Source organism: Erythrolamprus reginae, chromosome 8 (genome assembly GCF_031021105.1).
Source record: "Erythrolamprus reginae isolate rEryReg1 chromosome 8, rEryReg1.hap1, whole genome shotgun sequence".
NCBI classification, from domain to species: domain Eukaryota; kingdom Metazoa; phylum Chordata; class Lepidosauria; order Squamata; family Dipsadidae; genus Erythrolamprus; species Erythrolamprus reginae.
Window position 1 is genome coordinate 1109017 of NC_091957.1, and position 19338 is coordinate 1128354.

Genomic DNA, 19338 nt, shown 5'->3' on the forward strand with positions numbered 1-19338 from the left:
TAAAAGTTGCCAAGTTTGGGAACCCCTGCACTACAATTTCTTTTGTGGATCTGTGGGGGGGGGGGGGGTTGTTTCTTTGTTTGTTTGTCTTTCATGGGAAGAAAACCAGGCTCATTCATTCCCGATGAAGTTATTTTGAAGTAGTTTTCAATTAAGGCTTTTGCACAAGTTGTAATTAAAACAGACCAATGACCAAGGGGGCAGTTGTTTTGCAGGATTATTTGGAGAGTGAGAGGTTATTTGCAGAAATTGGAATTGAAATAGATAAGTGATGCATCAAATGCACAAACAATGCAGTTGTTTTGAAGGATTATATTTGAAGAGGCTTTGAAAAGGGCTTTTGCAGAAATCGGAATTCAAGTAGACAAGGGAAGTGGACTATTTTTATGGACTATTTATTTATTGCTTTGCTAAGCTGGTTGGGGGATTCTGGGAGTTGAAGTCCACTTATCTTAAAGCTGCCAAGGCTCAACCTTCTTAAACAGATTAATGCTTAAATGGATTAACAAAGAGGCGGTTTAAATAGCCCCAAGGACAGAGGGTGCAAAAGTGCGAAGACTAGGGACATTCCTTAAAAGGGAAATGCCCGATGACAGCTAGCAAATCTTAAGATCCCATTCTCAGGGCTTTTAACTGGGAGGATCAAGTGGTCACTTTTTACTAGCTTTTTCTAAGCATCACGAAAGCCTTGTGAGATAGGCTGGGTGGGAAGAACAAGGGACATGGCAGGTGGGATCTTCAGCTGGATCTCCCAAATTTTGCCTCGTTGGGGTATAAATGTATGGTTTTGTTCCTTTCTTTCTTTCTTTCTCTGTTTCTTTTCTTTTTTCCTTCCTTTTTTCCTTCCTTTTTTCTGGATTTCTTTCTTCCTTTCCTTCCTTTTTTCTCTTTTCCCTTCCTTCCTTTCCCTTCCTTCTTTCTCTTTTTCTTTCCTTCCTTCCTTCCCTCCTTCTTTCTTTCTTTTTCTTTCTTTCGCTGCCCAACTCTTTCCAGCAGTGCTTGTATCCCTCCCCCCAAAATTATATTATTATTATTATTTATTAGATTTGTATGCTGCCCCTCTCCGCAGACTTGGGGCGGCTCACAACAGTGATAAAACAATATGTACAGTGACAAATCTAATATTGAAAGTCTAAAATAACAAATCTAACATTAAAAGTCTAAAAGCCCCATTATTTAAAAATCATACACACAAACATATCATACATAAAACTACATAGGCAAGGGGAGATGTCTCAGTTCCCCCATGCCTAATGGCAGAGGTGGGTTTTTAGGAGTTTGTGAAAGGCAAGGAGGGTGGGGGCAATCCTAATATCCGGGGGGGGAGTTGATTCCAGAGAATCGGGGCCGCCACAGAGAAGGCTCTTCCCCTGGGTCCCACCAGACGACATTGTTTAGTCGATGGGACCCGGAGAAGGCCAACTCTGTGGGACCTAACTGGTCACTGGGATTCATGCGGCAGAAAGCGGTCCCCGAGATATTCTGGTCCGAATGTGCCAATGGGCGACCTACGAGACTAAACTTTCAATCCTGGGCCTAGAAAGTTTAGAACTAAGACGCCTTAAACAAGATCTAAGTATTGCCCACAAGATCATATGCTGCAACGTCCTGCCTGTCGGCGACTACTTCAGCTTCAACCACAACAACACAAGAGCAAACAGATTTAAACTTAATATTAACCGCTCCAAACTTGACTTGTAAAAAATATGACTTCAGTAACCGAGTTGTCGAAGTGTGGAACTCATTACCGGACTCCATAGTGTCATCCCCAAACCCCCAACACTTTACCCTTAGATTATCCACGGTTGACGTATCCAGATTCCTAAGAGGTCAGTAAGGGGCGAGTACAAGTGCACTAGAGTGCCTTCTGTCCCCTGTCCTATTGCTCTCCTATATTTTATTTATTTATTTATTCATTTGTCCAATACATAAATACATAGGAAGAAAATAGACATGTGATAATATAAAAAAGGGTGAAAGTGAACTTAGAGGAGAGGATATATGAAAGGAAGAGAATATATAAGATAGGTGAGAGAAAGGAAAGACAATTGGACGGGACGAAAGGCACTCCAGTGCACTTATGTACGCCCCTATATCTCCTATACCTTTCTTCTATTCCTATATCTCTTCTTCTGTTCTTTCATTGATATGTTCTATTCCTATATCTTCTTTTCTATTCTTTCTTAGATGTATTTTACTATGAGTATCTCCTCTATAACCTTCATCATGTATTTTACTATGTGTATATAGATATACATATACCCACTAAAACCCTCATTGTGTATTGGTCGGTCGGAATAAATAAATAAATAAAATTAATTAATAAATTAAACAAACAAACAAACCAATCAATCCCTGGTGGCCCCACCCGCTCAGCGCCGTTGCCCCTTTAAGGCCGCCCGCTTCCGCTTCCCCCTCCCGGGCCAACGTTCCATCCCTTTGATCCCGGCGCGTTGCAGGCGGCGATGCGGCGCTGGGTTTGCAAGGTGGCGCCCGCGGGGGCCTCGCTGCTGGTGGGGCTGGGCCTGGGCGCCTGGGGGTCCGGGCGGGGTCCTGGGCGGGCGGAGGGGCTGCTGGGGCGGCTGCCGGTGGTGCCCGTGGCGGCGTCCCTCCCCCCTTCGCTGGAGGGCAGCCGGGGGGGCGGCGGGGGCGGCGAGCTGGCCAAGTACGGGCTGCCGGGCTTGTCGCAACTGCGGAGCCGCGAGTCCTACGTGCTGTGCTACGACCCCCGCACCCGCAGCGCCCTCTGGGTGGTGGAGCGCCTGGACGGGCCCAGCCTGCACGGAGCCTCCGACCGCGCCGCCTGCGACTTCCGCGAAGACGACTCCGTCCACCCCTACCACCGCGCCACCAACGCCGACTACCGCGCCAGCGGCTTCGACCGCGGACACCTGGCCGCCGCCGCCAACCACAAGTGGAGCCAGAAGGCCCTGGGGGACACGTTCTATCTCAGCAACATCGCCCCGCAGGTGGGTGGAGGGGGCACGGATGGATGCCCTCGCGGACCCCGGGATGGGGGAGCCCCGCCTTCAGATGGGCGCCTTGGCTTCCTTTCCCTCCCTCCCTCCCTCTTTCTTTTCCTTCCTGATCAAAACATTTAAATATGTTCAAGGGTTAAATGAGGTTCAGGAGGGAAGTGTTTTTAATAGGAAAGTGAACCCAAGAACAAGGGGACACAATCTGAAGTTAGTTGGGGGAAAGATCAGAAGCAATGGGAGAAAATATTATTTGACTTAAAGAGGAGTAGATGCTTGGAAGAAACTTCCAGCAGGCGTGGTTGGTCAATCCACAGTCACTGAATATAAACCTGCCTGGGATAAACACAGATCCATCCTAAGATAAAATACAGGAAATAGTCTAAGGGCAGACGAGATGGACCAGGAGGTCTTTTTCTGCCCTCAATCTTCTATGTTTCTATGAATGAGGAAGGAAAGAAGGAAGGAAGGAAGGAAGGAAGGAAGGAAGGAAGGAAGGAAGGAAGGAAGAAAGAATCCACAATCACTGAATTTGAATATGCCTGGGATAAACATAGATCTATCCTAATATAAAATACAGGAGGGCAGACTAGATGGACCATGAGGTCTTTTTCTGCCGTCAATCTTCTAGGTGTCTTAAGTGTGAAAAATGGTCATAAGTCGCTTTTTTCAGCTCTGTTGTAACTTTGGTCACTAAACTAATGGTTGTAACTTGAGAATTCCGGTAGTTTCGAATGTTTTAAACATTTTACCTCTTTTGTTTTTGACCTCCTAGAATCCGCATTTAAATCAAAACGCCTGGAATAAGTTGGAGAAATATTCACGGAGTTTGACAAAGACCCACCAGAACGTTTATGTCTGCACGGGGCCCCTTTTCCTACCCAGGTACCTTGTTCCTCAGTTTCCCCTGATCCCACCTGTCGCAGGATCCTAGTAGAAAGGCACTGTTAAAAAAAAAAGTTATTTTGAATTTCTTAACCACGAAGTTGACCAATAGATCCAAGCAGCAATCTTAAAAGCAAGGGGTCTGGTTGCAGAATAAAATTTGTAGAGGGGAAAAAAAAACCACTTCGCATTTTATATAAATGGAGTTTAACCGAGTACACAGATCCATGCGGCGAGGACTAGAAACGTGAAGATGTTGCTTTTGGGGAGGGGGGGCGGGGCTGAACAAAGGAGGTGGTTGTTTGTAGGGGGAAAAAAACCACTTCGTATTTTACATAAACTCCTGGAGTTTAACTGAGCACACAAATCCATGCAGCAAGGACTAGAAACTTGTATATGTTGCTTTTGGGGGGGGGGGGGGGCTGAACAAAGGAGGTGGTTGTTTGTAGGGGGGGGAAAACACTTTGTATTTTATATAAACACCTGGAGTTTAACTGAGCACAAAAATCCATGCAGTGAGGACTAGAAACTTGTATATGTTTGTAAGGAGGACCGTTCTCTCCGCAGGATGGAGTCGGATGGGAAGATGTACGTGAAGTACCAGGTCATCGGGCGAAACCACGTGGCAGTGCCCACCCACTTCTTCAAGGTCCTGATCCTGGAAAAACCCCAGGGGGAGGTGGAGCTGCAGTCCTACATCATGCCCAACGCCCCCGTCGATGAGACCCTCCCACTGGAGCGCTTCCTGGTCCCCATCGAGAGCATCGAAAGGGCCTCGGGACTCCTCTTCGTCCCCAACATTATGAAAAAAACGACCAGGTTGAAAGCCATCACGGCTGGGAGCGCGGCCTGAGGACCCTGCAGAGGGGTCCCAACCCCCCCCCCCCCCGACACAAACAGAGGTTCAGTGGCACCTCTACCTGAGAACGCCTCCACTTATGAACTGAATTCGTAGAAAAGTTTGTAAGAAGAAGCCTTTTTTCCCATACGAATCAATGTAGAAGCAAATAATGCGGGCGATTGGGGAAAACACAGGGAGGGTGGAGGCTCTGTTTCCTCCCAGGAGATTCCTAGAGAGGCCCCACAGAGGCTCCTCTCCACCTTTTCCAGCCCTGTTTCCTCCAAGGAGATTCCTAGAGGCCCCAAGGAGGCTTCTCCCTGCCTTTTCCGGCCCCGATTCCTCCCAGGAGATTCCTCGAGAGGCCCCACAGAGGCTTCTCCCTGCCTTTTCCTAAGAATTCTTTAAAAAGAATTTTTCCAGTTCTGGGGGGACGGGAGAAATTGGGGGGAGAGATCAGCAAGGGTTTTTTTTTTGGGGGGGGGGTGTCACCTCATCTCAGGGCAAACCAGGAGCTGCTCTTTTTTGCCCAAAACTCAGGTTGAGCATTTTGGAGTCAGGGAGTAAGAATGGATACCTTTAAAATCTATTTTGCACAATAAAAAAAAGACAAAAATTACTCAGGGATAGTCCTGGAATTTTGTTTTGTCAAAACCAGCTGATCTCTGAAATTCTGCCTTGTATCTTTAAGTTATAGTGCTCAAATTATGACTACAATTGGGACTTGGGGGGGAGGCATAGCCCCCTCCTCCTAGTTATTGATCAAATTGAAGGGGTCCAAAGACGGGCTACAAGAATGGTGGAAGGTCTTAAGCATCAAACGTATCAGGAAAGACTTCATGAACTCAATCTGTAGAGTCTGGAGGACAGAAGGAAAAGGGGGGACATGATTGAAACATTTAAATATATTAAAGGGTTAAATAAGGTTCAGGAGGGAAGTGTTTTTAATAGGAAAGTGAACCGAAGGACAAGAGGACACAATCTGAGGTGAGAAAATATTTGACTGAAAGAGTAGTAGATGCTTGGAACAAATTTCCAGCAGACATGGTTGGTAAATCCACAGTCACTGAATTGAAACATGCCTGGGATAAACATGGACCCATTCTAAGATATAATACGGGGAATAGTATGAGGCCAGACTGGATGGACCACGAGGTCTTTTTCTGCTGTCAACCTTCTAGGTTTCTATGACGAAGCCGTCTCTCTCTTTGTTCAGCTGCTGCTGCAGTTTTGAGTCAGTGGTTGTGGGTCCCTCCGTTGTTATAAATAAGTTTAAAAAATACCAGTGTGAATACAGTGCAGGTGTGGCACCTCTACTTTTTGAAGGGAAAGAAGTTTGCAGAATTCTGGGAGTTGAAGTCCATGCTTGGTCAATTTGCAAAATTGAAAAAAAAAAATCTGTCCTACGGTCCGTCTTGGGTTCGTGGGGGCTACCATCTCGGTACACCCCCTCCCAGGGGCTGCATTTGGTCCGTTCTGTGGCAGTCCTTGCACACCTGTTCCTCCCCCAAAAGGATTGTCCGAAACGGTAACAAAAAAGAGCTTTGCGTCTGTTCCGTCTTGTTTGGCCTCCCCAGTGTGTGGGTGTGTTTGATTGGCATCTCGCACTCAGCTCCCGCTTCGTCCTTTCTTAGCCGCCGCGTCAATCTTGGGCCTTAGCGCCGAGAGAGAGACCAGGAGGGCCTCCTACAAAGACACAGGAAAGATCTGAAATCAGCCACTGGATTAAAGCCCGCGAGGAGAAGGGCGCCCTATCAATATAATAAAATCAATCAATCAATCAATGGATCACTTGTAATGACAGGTCCCACAGGATCTATCCAGGATCCAGAAACAGAAGGACAGCGAGTTTTTAGTGTTGGCGTAATTTTGAACGGCTCCTCTGCCAATGGTTATAGATTGAGGATTGTTTTTAAAGTCAGGGGTCGGCAACCTTGAACACTCCAAGAGCCGTTTCAACCCATTTTCCACAGAAAAGAAAACTCCAGGAGTCACAAAACTCTTCCCGTGCCTATTTCCCAAGCAGCCACAAAAGTAGCATATGCAGTTGAATTAAACATTCTGTTTTCTTCTGAAACTTTTCTTGGATTTATCCGTGGCGGGCCTACCGGGAGTGAAAAAGCTCAATAAAATGCGTGCCGGCGGGCGTCATACATTGGCGGCTGTGACACCTATTTTGAGCCACATGCGGCTCCCGAGCTATGGGTTGCCGACTCCTGCTTTAGGGCAACCACGGCTGCTTTGAGACACGTGGACTTCTGTCCACGTCATTCGTGGATACGTGGAGTCCTAGTGGACACCCATTGAAATAGGAGCCAGCTGTGTGCAGCAGTGGCTGCATCAACAGAGGGAGAGAATCGAGATCTGCTAAGTTCTGTGGCTGCTCGGGAAATAGGCAGAGTTTTGTGACTCCTGGAGTTTTCTTTCTTAACAAAGTGTTAATTATTATCATTATTATTATTATTTATTGAATTTGTATGTGTTAATACCACTTTATAAGGCCTTGGTAAGGCCACACTTGGAATCCTGCATCCAGTTTTGGTCTCCATGATGCAAAAAGTGTGTTGAGACTCTAGAAAGAGTCCAGAGAAGAGCAACAAAGAGGATCAGGGGACTGGAGGCTAAAATATATGAAGAAACAGTTGCAGGAACTGGGTAAATGTCTAGTTGAATGAAAAGAAGGACCAGGGGAGACACGATAGCAGCCTTCCAATATCTCAGGGGTTGCCACAAAGAAGAAGGAGGTCAAGCTATTCTCCAAAGCCCCTGAGGGCAGAACAAGAAGCAAAGGATGGAAATTAAACAAAGAGAAGCAACACAGAACTAAGGAGGAATTTCCTGACAGTCAGAACAATTAACCAGTGGAACAGAAATTTCCTCCAGAAGTTGTAAATGGTGGATGTTTTTAAGAAGAAACAGTGGAAGTTTTTAAGAACAGTGGAAGTTTTTAAGAAGATGTTGGATAACCATCTGTCTGAAGTAGTGTAGAGTTTCCTTCCTAAGCAGGGGGTTGGACTAGAAGACCTCCAAGGTCCCTTCCAACTCTGTTGTTGTTATTATCTCTCAGATTAGATGAAATTTAGTAAAACTTCCTACCCCAATTTGAGAACCTCCCCGGAGTCAGGCCACCCACTGGAGGGGAAAACCTCTAGTAACCCTGACTTACCTCTGTCCTGATGGTGCGACTTCCTTGTCCCGGGCAGGTGTTCAAATACAAATCGAACAAGGTGCTGGGGTCACTGACCTCCAAATTGGGATCCGCATCCACTCCTGTCTCAAGACCCTGCACGCCCCCGAAGACGACCAGAGCGTGGCTGCCCGGAAGAGAGAGAGAGAGAGGAGGGGGTTTGGGGAAGGCGGCTTGCAAGAGGGACCTTGGAGGTCTTCTAGTCCAGCCCCCTGTTCAAGCAGGACAAATGGCTCCCCCACCGCCCCAAATCCCCAGAGAAAGCCAGATCACTTCTAATCCTTGCAACAGTTTTGACATAAAACACAGGAAATCCACTGTGCCTACCTGAAGGCAGGTAGCGTGGCTTCGTCGACGGAGGATCCGTGCTCCGAGGTTCCGAGGGAGAGGTCGTAGCCCTCCTTAAAAGGGGATTCGGCAAAGACGGCACCTGGTAGGGAAGAAACAGAATAGAATAGAATTCTTTTATGGGCCAAGTGTGATTGGACACACAAGGGATTAGTCTTTGGTGCAGATGCCCTCAGTGAGCATGAAGGAAAAAAGAGACATTTTATATTTCTTTCTTTCTTTCTCTTACCCCTAAAAGTATCCCTTGGCACTCATCACAGGAGAGAAGGGAGAAGAGGAGACGAGACAGAAGAGAAGAGAAAAGATACAAGACAGAAGAGAAGATAGAAGTCAGAAGAGAAGAGAAAAGAGAAGATAGGATAGAAGACAGAAGAGAAGAGAAGGTAGAAGAGAAGATGGAATAGAAGATAAGATAAGATAGAAGAGAAAAGAGAAGATAGAAGAGAAAAGAAGAGAAGAGAAGAGAAAAGAGAAGATAGAAGAGAAGATGGAATAGAAGATAAGAAGATAGAAGAGAGAAGAGAAGAGAAAAGAGAAGATAGAAGAGAAAAGAGAAGAGAAGAGAAGAGAAAAGAGAAGATAGAAGAGAAAAGAGAAGATAGAAGAGAAGAGAAGATAGAATAGAAGAGAAGATAGAAGAGAAGATGGCATAGAAGATAAGATAAGATAGAAGAGAAAAGAGAAGAGAAGAGAAAAGAGAAGATAGAAGAGAAAAGAAGATAGAATAGAATAGAAGATAGTAGAGAAGACAGAAGACAGAATAGACTAGAATATCAGAGTTGGAAGGGACCTTGGAGGTCTTCTAGTCCAACCCCCTGCTTAGGCAGGACACCCTATATACCACTTCAGACAGAAATGTTATCCAACCTCTTCTTAAAACCTTCCAGTGTTGGGAGCAACCACAACTTCACTTCCTTCTCTCCCGTTCGCAGCTTCGGGTAAACTTTTGACTAAGAGAGACAAAGCCCACGCAGACTTACTCAGACATGAAGCCAGCCGGACGCTGTAGCCCCAGTAAAGGCCAGAAACAGTGCGGGGACTTTGTGACGACACAACGACACCTTTCTGCGTTTTGCTCTCTGGAAGAGAAAAGGAGTCAGGGCCGGGCAGAGGTTTCGCTTGGAGTCGAGAGGGGGACGTGTGGAGCGGTACCTGCGTTCTGCGTTTCGTCCAGGCGCACCGTGACCCGAAGGCCGGCTTCCAACTGCTTATCTATCTGGACCTCCTGTCGGAAAAGACCACCAGCGTCAGGCATCCCTTAAATCTGGGCAGAGGGGTCAAAACCAGCTGGTCTGTCTGTCTGTCTGTCCATCGATCCTTCCATCCCTCTCTCTCCCTCCCTCCTCCTCCCGTCTGTCCGTCCACCCCTTTCTGTCTCTCTCCTATCTGTGATCATTTCTCTCTATTCATCCATCTACCCATGTCACCTCTCTCCCTCCATCTGTCTGTCTGTCAAGGTTCCGGATAAATCAGACTCTGAGTCAAAATACTCCTCAAAGTTCCAATTTACTCCACATCCTGACAGCAACGCTGGGAAACCTGAACCTCAGTTTCCCCATTCAGTTGAAAGTTCATATTATCTCTCTCATCTATCTGTCTGTCTGTCCGTCCATCCGTCTGTCCGTCCACCCACCCACCCACCTTTCTTTCTCTTTCTTTCTTTCTTTCTTATTTTCCTATCTTGATCGATCTATCTATCTATCTATCTATCTATCTATCTATCTATCTATCTATCTATCCATCCATCCATCCATCCACCTATCTACCTACCTTTCTCTTTCTTTCTTTCTATCTATCTACCTACCTACCCATCCATCCATCACCTATCTATCTATCTTTTTCTTTCTTTCTTTCTTTCTTTCTCTTCCTTCCTTCCTTTTCAACTAAGAGCGGCTTAGAGCAGAATAAATACAAAAACAAAATGTGCGAGGAATCTAATATTAAAAAGTTCTAAACAAGACCAAAAGTTCTAAACAAGTATAGCCCCCACCCCACGCACTTGTCATGTCGCCCACTCAGATTGTGCCACTGTGGCTGATCCTCCTTCCACTTCCGCCCAGGAGGGTGGGCATCGGATGGCCTTGAACCCCTCGAAAGAAAGCTTTGTGGCTGCACCTGCTCCCTCATGAAAATTCCCCCCCCCCGGTTCCCGTAAACCTCAGGCCTTGTATAAAGAGTGTGGCAAGACGTTAATTTATCCCCAACTTCTGCACTGGCTTGACGAACTGTGTTAATAACAAGCCCATAAGCTCCTCCCACTCAACCAGCCATTGGCTGAGCAGCTGCCCATCACAGCATGTCCCCCAAGGCGGATACGCCCACTTATTCCAACCCTGCTCGGCCTCCGCCAATTACCTTCCGCATCCCACAGTTGACGAAAGAGCCTCGTCCGGGCTTGCTGGGCCGGTCCACCACGACCCCTTCCCGATATTCCGACTCTTCGTCGATTCGGACATGGTGTGGGCTGTCCAGCGGATTCAAGAGCCCTGAAATGACCCACACGTATACAGCCAGAAACAGATTTTATAAAAAATTAAAAAGAGATTTCTATAAAATAAAAAGGGAATTTCTCATGCAAGTAGTCCTCGACTTATAATTTATCATTTAATCATTTAAGAGCCGGGGTGGCGCAGCAGGTAGAGTGCGGTACTGCAGGCCACTGAAGCTGACTGCTAGATCTGTAGGTCAGCGGTTCAAATCTTATCACTGGCTCAAGATGGACTCAGCCTTCCATCCTTCCGAGGTGGGTCAAATGAGGACCTGGATTGTGGGGGCAATAGCCTAGCTCTGTTAAAAAGTGCTATTGCTAACATGTTGTAAGCCACCCTGAGTCTAAGGAGAAGGGCGGCATAAAAGAAATTGAATGAATGAATGAATGAATGAATGAATGAATGAATGAATGAATGAATAGTTATTATTGGGAGCTGCCCAGAGTCCAATTGGAGGACTAACTGTACAGGCTTCGTATAGTTTTATTCTTTTCTAACACTTTTTAAGCTGCCTAGAATTACCCCGGGGTAAGATGGGCAGCCAAATACTCAATTCAATTCAATTCAATTTATTAGATTTGTATGCCGCCCCTCTCCGAAGACTCGGGGCAGCTCACAACAATAATAAAAACAATATTCCAGCGAAAACAAATCTAATATTAAAAAGCACATAAAACCCTATCATATTTAAAAAAGCAAACAACATATACATACCCAAACATAAATATAAAAAAGCCTGGGAGAAAGGTGTCTCAACTCCCCCATGCCTGGCGGTATAGATGGGTCTTGAGTAATTTACAAAATAAATTTTAATAAGGACATAAATAAATCCTGCAGCCCCATGATCATCTTTTGCAATGTTTTATGCCAGCTGGAGAGCTCTGGGCGTTGAATTCCACCAAACTGAATTTAATTTAGTTTGATTTGATTTATCCGACTTCTATGCCTCCCAATCCCGTAGGACGTTTAAGTAAACACTAACGGAGGAAATGGGAATCCAGGACTTACCAGCAAATTGCAGGTCCTGGTGTTTGGGGAAAAAGGACTTGCGCAGATACCTGTTGAAGGGAGAAGGCACAGAAGTCCTGTCACTTTCCTTAAAAGAACCATGCAGGTAAACATTTCCACTACTGATTCTCCAGAACCTGTCAGAATCTGCTGGATTTCACCCAAGATAGAAGAAAGACAGGAAGAGAAAGAGAGCAAGAGAGAGAGAGAAGGGAGGGAATAAGGAAAGAAAGAAAGGAAGGAAGGAAAGGAAGGAAGGAAAGAAAGTAAGAAAGAGAAAGAAAGATGATATAGATAGATGAGAAATAGATATAAATGAGATTATATATAGAGATACAGGTGAGATATAGATGAGATAGGTAGACAGACAGACAGACAGACAGAAAGACAGATAGAGGTTGGGGAGGGAGAGAGAGTACAAGCTAAAAGGCCCCAAGGTGTTTTGGTCTATTATAGAAACCTAGAAAATTGACGGGAGAAAAAGACCTCCTGGTCCATCTAATCTGCCCTTCTACTATTTCCTGTATTTTATCTTAGGATGGATCTATGTTTATCCCAGGCAGGTTTAAATTCAGTGACTGTGGATTGACCAACCACGTCTGCTGGAAGTTTGTTCCAAGCATCTACTACTCTTTCAGTCAAATATTATTTTCTCATGTTGCTTCTGATCTTTCCCCCAACTAACCTCAGATTGTGCCTCCTTGTTCTTGGGTTCACTCTCTTATTGAGCCGCCCCGAGTCTTCGGAGAGGGGCGGCATACAAATCTAATAAATTATTATTATTATTATTGCTTCCCTCCTGAACCTTATTTAACCCTTTGACATATTTAAATGTTTCGATCATGTCCCCCCTTTTCCTTCTGTCCTCCAGACTCTACAGATGGAGTCCATGAAGTCTTTCCTGATACGTTTTATGCTTAAGACCTTCCACCATTCTTGTAGCCCGTCTTTGGACCCCTTCAATTTTATCCATCTCTTTTTGTAGGTGAGGTCTCCAGAACTGAACACAGTTATATTCCAAATGGGGTCTCACCAGCGCTCTATACAGCGGGATCACAATCTCCCTCTTCCTGCTTGTTATACCTCCAGCTATGCAGCCACGCATTCTACTCGCTTTCCCTACCGCCCGACCACACTGTTCACCCATTTGGAGACTGTCAGCAATCATGACCTCTAAATCCTTCTGGAGTTTTTGCTAACACAGAACTGACAATACAAGACTCAGATGGAGGACTCCTGGACGGTCTTGGCAGGTGGACTCACTGAGGGCACTCCAGGTATTGAAGGATCCGGGCTAGCTGGACGCAGGCCTGGCCTTTGCCCTTCATCCCCTTGAACTCCCCTTCAACGGTCCTGAAAGGCAAGCGGCAAAAGTCATGGAGTGCCTCGAACCCACAACCCATTTTGTCAAAGATGCCACTTCTCGGCCCCAAAATTGCTCAGGTGGGGGAAAAAAACCTCCCACCAACACCGAGTCTGACTATTTGCAACTCTGTCCGTTGGCACAAACCACAATGAAACTTCGGCTACCACCACCACCACTTACTTGGAATCTTCTCCTTCTTCGTCATACACCACAATTTCGTCCACACAAAAGATGACGCAGGCGCGGGCGATTTGCCCGGCCAGATACGTCCGCAATTCAGGAGACTGGGCATTGCTTAGAATCGAACCGGGGACAGCCACGCTGACTGTGTAGTGCCGCCCTGGGAAAGAAGGGGAGAAGTTAGAAGGGATCCTAAAAAATCCTAACTAGGATTAGCCCTCAAACCACCATGCAATGAAAATACACACAACTTTTCTTGGCCCAAGTTCTCTCTCTGCACTCAAACTTTTCTCATTCCTCAATTCTAGTCGGATGCCCAAAATCGTTTTCCTGCAGTTTGGCAGCTACCTTTTTCCTCCGTCGGCTTCGATTCTTCTTTCTCTTTCTCCGTCAGCTTTCGCACTCTCTCCTTCTCCAGCTTCTTCAACAGTTTTATCTCTTTCCATTTTTTCTTCTCTTCTTTTTCTAAAACAGAAAAGAAATTTGGACAGTATTGTCCATCACATTGAGCACATACCCTGGTTTAGGGCAAAGGTTCTTGTGCCAACCCAGCCAATCATAGTTTATTCATTAAACCATAGCTAGTAAACCATGGCTTAGTACAGGACTCTGAAACCGGTGGCTACAGAGCTGCCTTTGGCTCTTCATCAAGATGATTTTTTAAAAAACTTTATTTAAATTTTCCAATATAATAAAAAGAAAAAACATATACATGTGCAGATCATAACCCATTTCTGAATCAATATGCAACAATTTCTGATTTGATTAGTTACTTTCATCAATAAAGAGATAAAATGAATGTCACTTATTAAACTTATGTATTTGTATATTTCATCTGTTATTACAGTATCTAAATATGTTTTGATCTCTCGTCATCTCTTCTGGATTGAGAAGAGAACAGAAGATGATTTATTAAACTTTTTGACCCATCTTTTTTTCCCCAGAGTTCAAAATGTTTTTGTTCCATGCAGAAATAAAACCTTGTTTACTCTGTAGCAGTTCATTGATTACATAAATGCAACATACTATAGTTTTTTTATACATTGCATAAAGGTAAAAAACGATATATGAGGTGTTATCTTCGTTTTGGAAGTCAAAAAGTTTTTGGGGCTCCCGGCGTTTTCTTTTCTGTGGGGAATGGGTCCAAACAACTCTTTGAGTGTTCTAAGGTTGCTGACCCCTGCACTTAGTACAATGGGCTGACCTAGCCATCAATTCAAACACTAATCTCCTTTTAAACTAGATAAGATTAAGATAAAATAAAGTAGTTCTGATTTTGATTGGGTTAGCATGGGCTGACATTCGTCTGGAATCTGGATCCAGCCAATGGTACTTTATAATTTATTTATTAATCATTTATAATTTATTTATTAATCAAATTTGTATGCCGCCCCTCTCCGCAGACTCGGGACAGCTCGCAACAAATAATACATGAGATAATAATGAAATAATAATAATTAATAATAATAATTTATTAGATTTGTATGCCGCCCCTCTCCGCGGACTTGGAGCAGCTCGCAACAAATAATACATGAGATACAAACCCATTATTAAAAACCTTTATTAAAAACAATCATGCAGATTATACAAACCATACATGAAATGGAACAGCTGGGGGTATTTATTCCACAAGTCGTAACTACGGGTGTAAACCAGGTGTAGAATTGGATAATAGTTCCTGCCCTAATGTATTTTTAGTTTAGTTTAATTTAGTTTATTTAGATTTGTATGCCGCCCCTCTCTGAAGACTTTTTATCATTTCTATCTCTACTTTATACTTATATTAAGTTAAACATACTACAACACAATACTGTATTTGTATGACAAATAAAATAAATAAATAAATAAAATAAATAGATCTGGGACATTTCCCACTTTTTTAACTATAGAATTTAAAAGGACGCATTCATTAATTCAGAGTTTAGGGTCTAAAGGTTTTAGACTTCTAGGTTTACAGCATCAATATCACATAAAATTTTTAGCTCTTTTTTTTTTTTTTTAAATATATTTTTAAAAAATCAGTTCTTACTTTGTTGTTTCCATTTGCGCCAATCAACCTTTTCTTCTTTTCCCTAGAAAACAGTGCAGAGGCTTTGTTAGTTTAATGTTTCCCAAGCTTGGCAACTTGGACATATTTGGACTTCAACTCCCAGAATTCCCCAGCCAGCGAATGCTGGCTGGGGAATTCTGGGAGTTGAAGTCCAGATAGCTTCAAGTTGCCAAGGTTGGGAAACACTGGTTTTGGAAGGCCAAACCAATCAATCAATCAAGCAGTCAGTCAGTCAATCAAGCAGTCAGTCAATCAATCAATCAATCAATCAAACCAATCAATCAAAATCCATTTCTGCCCATTCTCAGCCAAAAGGGCTCCAACCCCCCACCCCGGCGTGCATCTCTTCGCTTAGCACCGCATGGAGCCTCCACGCCCAGCAGCAGCCTACCAGCCCCGCAGCCCCGTTCACCCCATCCCGCGCCCCACGCGCACCTCCCGCGGCCGCTTCCCCGAGCTCCGCTCCGCCATGTTGCAGCCAGCCAATCCCCGGCCGCTGATTGGGTGGGGCGAAAAGCAGCCACAGACTTAGGAAAAAAGTGAAGAGGGGGCCATCCGGCTTCATAGGTGGGGAATTTGGAGATTGCTTTTTGTCCTTTTTTTTCACTTCTCCTTTATTCCTTCCTTTCTCTTCCTTTCCTTTCCCCCTCCTTATTTATTTTATTTATTTATTAATGAGGTTTGTAGGCCGCCCAACTCCTTATGGACTCTGGGAGGCTTCTCTTCCTTCCATTTCTTTTTCCTTCCTTCCTTCCTCTTTCCTTCTTTCCTTCCTTTCTTTCCTCTCTTTTCCCTTTTCTTTCTTTCCTTCTTTCCTCTTTCTTTCTATCCTTCCTTCCATTCCTTCTTTCCTCTTTTTCCTTCCTTCCTTCCATTCCTCTCTTTCCCCCCTTTTCTTTCTTTCCTTTCCTCTTCCTTTCCTTCTTTCCTCTTTCTTTCCTTTCCTTCTTTCCTTCTATCCTTCCTTCCTTCCTCCTTCCTTCCTTTCTTTCTCTCTCCTTCTCTCCCTCCCTCTTTCAGGGTTTTTTGTGTGTGTCCTTATAGGGGAAGGGGGGAATGTTCCTTTTTAGTCAATAAAAGAAACACTTGAAATGAGAAAACAAAAACCCCTAATGGCTCTCTTGCTCTGTGTTTTGTGAAGCAAAGACTAACTTTGACATAACTCCACGTAACGTTTCCAAGTTACTTGGGTAGGATATTGAAAACTCAGGTTTCAAAATACACCCGGTGTGTATCTGCCAAGGGTATATTGGTTTCACCAGCCAGGTTCACGCAACCTCCAAACAAGGCATGGGGGTGGTGTGAACTTGGGGTTCGGTTTGATTGAGCGCATCATCACCAGACCCTTGCAAAGTTGTTCAGGGAAGCATGAAAGGTGACTGTGTAGCCTGTTCCACTGATACAGCCACGCAATACGAGGTTCACGCTGGCTACTGCGGTCTGGCAGACAACCACCGCAGGTTAAAATTAAGGGGCCGTGCATAAGCACACCATCGTGCCTGCCGTCCCTGTCCTACTGTCTATCGTCCAAACGTACCTATTTACATATTTATTTACTTCCTCCCTTATTTATTTATTTTGTCAAGTTCTTATTGGTATAACAATGTTTATATACATGATATTTGTACTGGTATTGTATTGTATTTCTTTATTTTTTTCCTTTTGTTGTATGTACTTATTGCTTTTTGTTTTTATGTTTCTGTAAAACTTTTGAAAATTAAAAAAAAAAATTGTACAGTACTAATAATAGAGAAATATTAGGACAGGGGACGGAAGGCACACTAGTGCATTTATGCACGACCTTTACTGATCCCTTAGGAATTGGGGAGAGGTCAACAGTGGAGAGTCTAAGGGTGAGGTTTGGGGGTTAGGAGATGATACTACAGAGTCTGGTAGTGAGTTCCAGGCATCAACGAATCCCAGCGACCAGTTAGGTCCCACAGAGTTGGCCTTCTCTGGGTCCCATTGACGAAACAATGCCGTCTGGAGGGACCCAGGGGAAGAGCCTTCTCTATGGTGGCCCTGACCCTCTGGAATCAACTCCCCCCGGAGATTAGGATTGCCCCCACCCTCCTTGCCTTTCGCAAACTCCTTAAAACCCACCTCTGCCATCAGGCATGGGGGCATTGATTCCCCTGGGCCTTTTCCGTTTTATGTATGGTCTGTCTGAGATGTATGACTGTTTTTTATATTAAGGGTTTTAAATTGTTTTTTTAATCATTGGATTTGTATTGTTTTGTTGTTGTGAGCCACTCCGAGTCTTCGGAGAGGGGCGGCATACAAATCTAATAAATAATAATAATAATAATAATAATAATAATAATAATAATAATAATAATAATCAACTACTTGGTTGCTAAAGTCGTATTTCCTGCAGTCGAGTTTGGAGCGGTTTACTTTGAGTTTGTATCTGTTGTGTGCTCGTGTGTTGTTGTGGTTGAAGCGGAAGTAGTCGTTGACGGGAAGGATGTCGTAGCAGTTAATTTTATGGGCTGTGCTTAGGTTGTGTTGAAGGCGACGTAGTTCTAAGCTTTCTAAACCTGGGATTGTGAGTCTAGTTGCGTAGGGGATTCTTGTGCGAGTGGAGGGCTCTTCTCGTAAAGTATCTCTGGACGTTTTCTAATCTATTTATTTCCAAAATGCGGTTTTGGGTTCCAGACACATGAGCTGTATTTGAGGATTAGTCTGTTGAAAGTTTTTGTAGGTATGTGAGATGACCGGAGTAGAAGATACATAGGAATTAGGTTAACAACTCTTGAAGCCTTTTTGGCGATGTTGTTGCAGTGGGCTTGGGCACTTAGGTCATTGGATAGGAGTCTTCCAAGATCTTTTATGGAGTGAGGGTTGTCTGCAAGGTCTTGTTTATCCAGCTTGTATTTGATGTTCTGATTCTTTTTGCCAACGTGTAGGACGGAGCATTTTTTGGTTGAGATTTGGAGTTGCCAGATGTTGGACCATCCAGACACAAATTCACGGTCTTTTTGGAGAGTCGCTGTGTTATGGGTGGTGTTGAAAAGTTTGACATCACCAGCAAAGGGAACACAGTTGCTTGTAATGCCTCAAGTATCTTCAAGCATTATGGGATGGACATTTAACGGTGCAAAACAGCGAAAAAAATTACAGTGGCTCTCTAATCTTTTGGCAGAGAGGCAATCAATTCATGTGTGGAGCCATTAGGGGTTTTTCCTGGGCCAACTCTGGTGGCTTAAAAGCACAGTTGGGTCCATATTAAACACACACATACACACACAATAGCCATCTGGACTCAGTTCTCCAAGATCTTTAACATTTTACGATTGACCTCTCCAGGTTCCTAAGAGGCCAGTAAGGGGCGTCCATAAGTGCACTGGTGTGCCTTTCGTCCCCTATCCAATTCTTTCCTTTCTTTCATCTATCATATACAGTATTCCCTCGATTTTCGCGGGTTCAAACTTCGCGAATAGCCTATACCACGGTTTTTCAAAAAATATTAATTAAAAAAATACTTTGCGGTTTTTTCCCTATACCACGGTTTTCCCCACCCGATGACGTCATATGTCATCACCTAACTAATAACCTTTGCAAATAAATAACAAAAAAAAATTATTGTTAATCAATAATTAGGTTTATAAATATCAGGATCACTAAGTGTCTTATTCAATGGTGAGTACCAGTAACAATGGTGAGTAAATGGTTTTTAAGGGAATGGGAAATGGTAATTTAAGGGTTTAAAGTGTTAAGGGAAGGCTTGTGATACTGTCCATAGCCAAAAATGGTGCATTTACTTCTGCATCTCTACTTCGCGGAAATTCGACTTTTGCGGGCGGTCTCAGAACGCATCCCCCGCGGAAATTGAAGGAACACTGTATATTCTCTTCCTTTCATATATCCTCTCCTCTAAGTTCACTTTTACCCTTATATATATTACCACATGTCTTTTTTCTTCCTATGTATTTGTGTATTAGACAAATGAATAAATAAATAAATAAACAAAATAAGCTCTAGGATTCTACACATGGCTGGGAACAAACGC

At 44.2% G+C, this 19338-nt stretch overlaps 2 protein-coding genes across 2 annotated transcripts; one reads left to right on the forward strand and one right to left on the reverse strand.

The window, feature by feature from the left end:
• The first annotated feature begins 2452 nt into the window (after positions 1-2452).
• On the forward strand, positions 2453-5317 carry ENDOG (endonuclease G). The gene is made up of 3 exons (XM_070758633.1): positions 2453-2969; positions 3751-3860; positions 4428-5317. Exons 1-3 carry the CDS (start codon positions 2466-2468, stop codon positions 4711-4713), a joined length of 900 nt encoding a protein of 299 aa, XP_070614734.1. The 5' UTR covers positions 2453-2465; the 3' UTR covers positions 4714-5317.
• Positions 5318-5624: 307 nt separating this feature from the next.
• On the reverse strand, positions 5625-15864 carry SPOUT1 (SPOUT domain containing methyltransferase 1). Its single transcript, XM_070758631.1, has 12 exons — positions 15762-15864; positions 15306-15348; positions 13625-13741; positions 13277-13436; positions 12994-13083; positions 11731-11780; positions 10589-10719; positions 9386-9458; positions 9214-9312; positions 8213-8315; positions 7865-8012; positions 5625-6384 (listed from the first exon to the last, which is right to left on the reverse strand). The coding sequence occupies exons 1-12, from the start codon at positions 15795-15797 to the stop codon at positions 6307-6309; spliced, it is 1128 nt and encodes a 375-aa protein (XP_070614732.1). The 5' UTR covers positions 15798-15864; the 3' UTR covers positions 5625-6306.
• Between the last annotated feature and the right edge of the window lie 3474 nt (positions 15865-19338).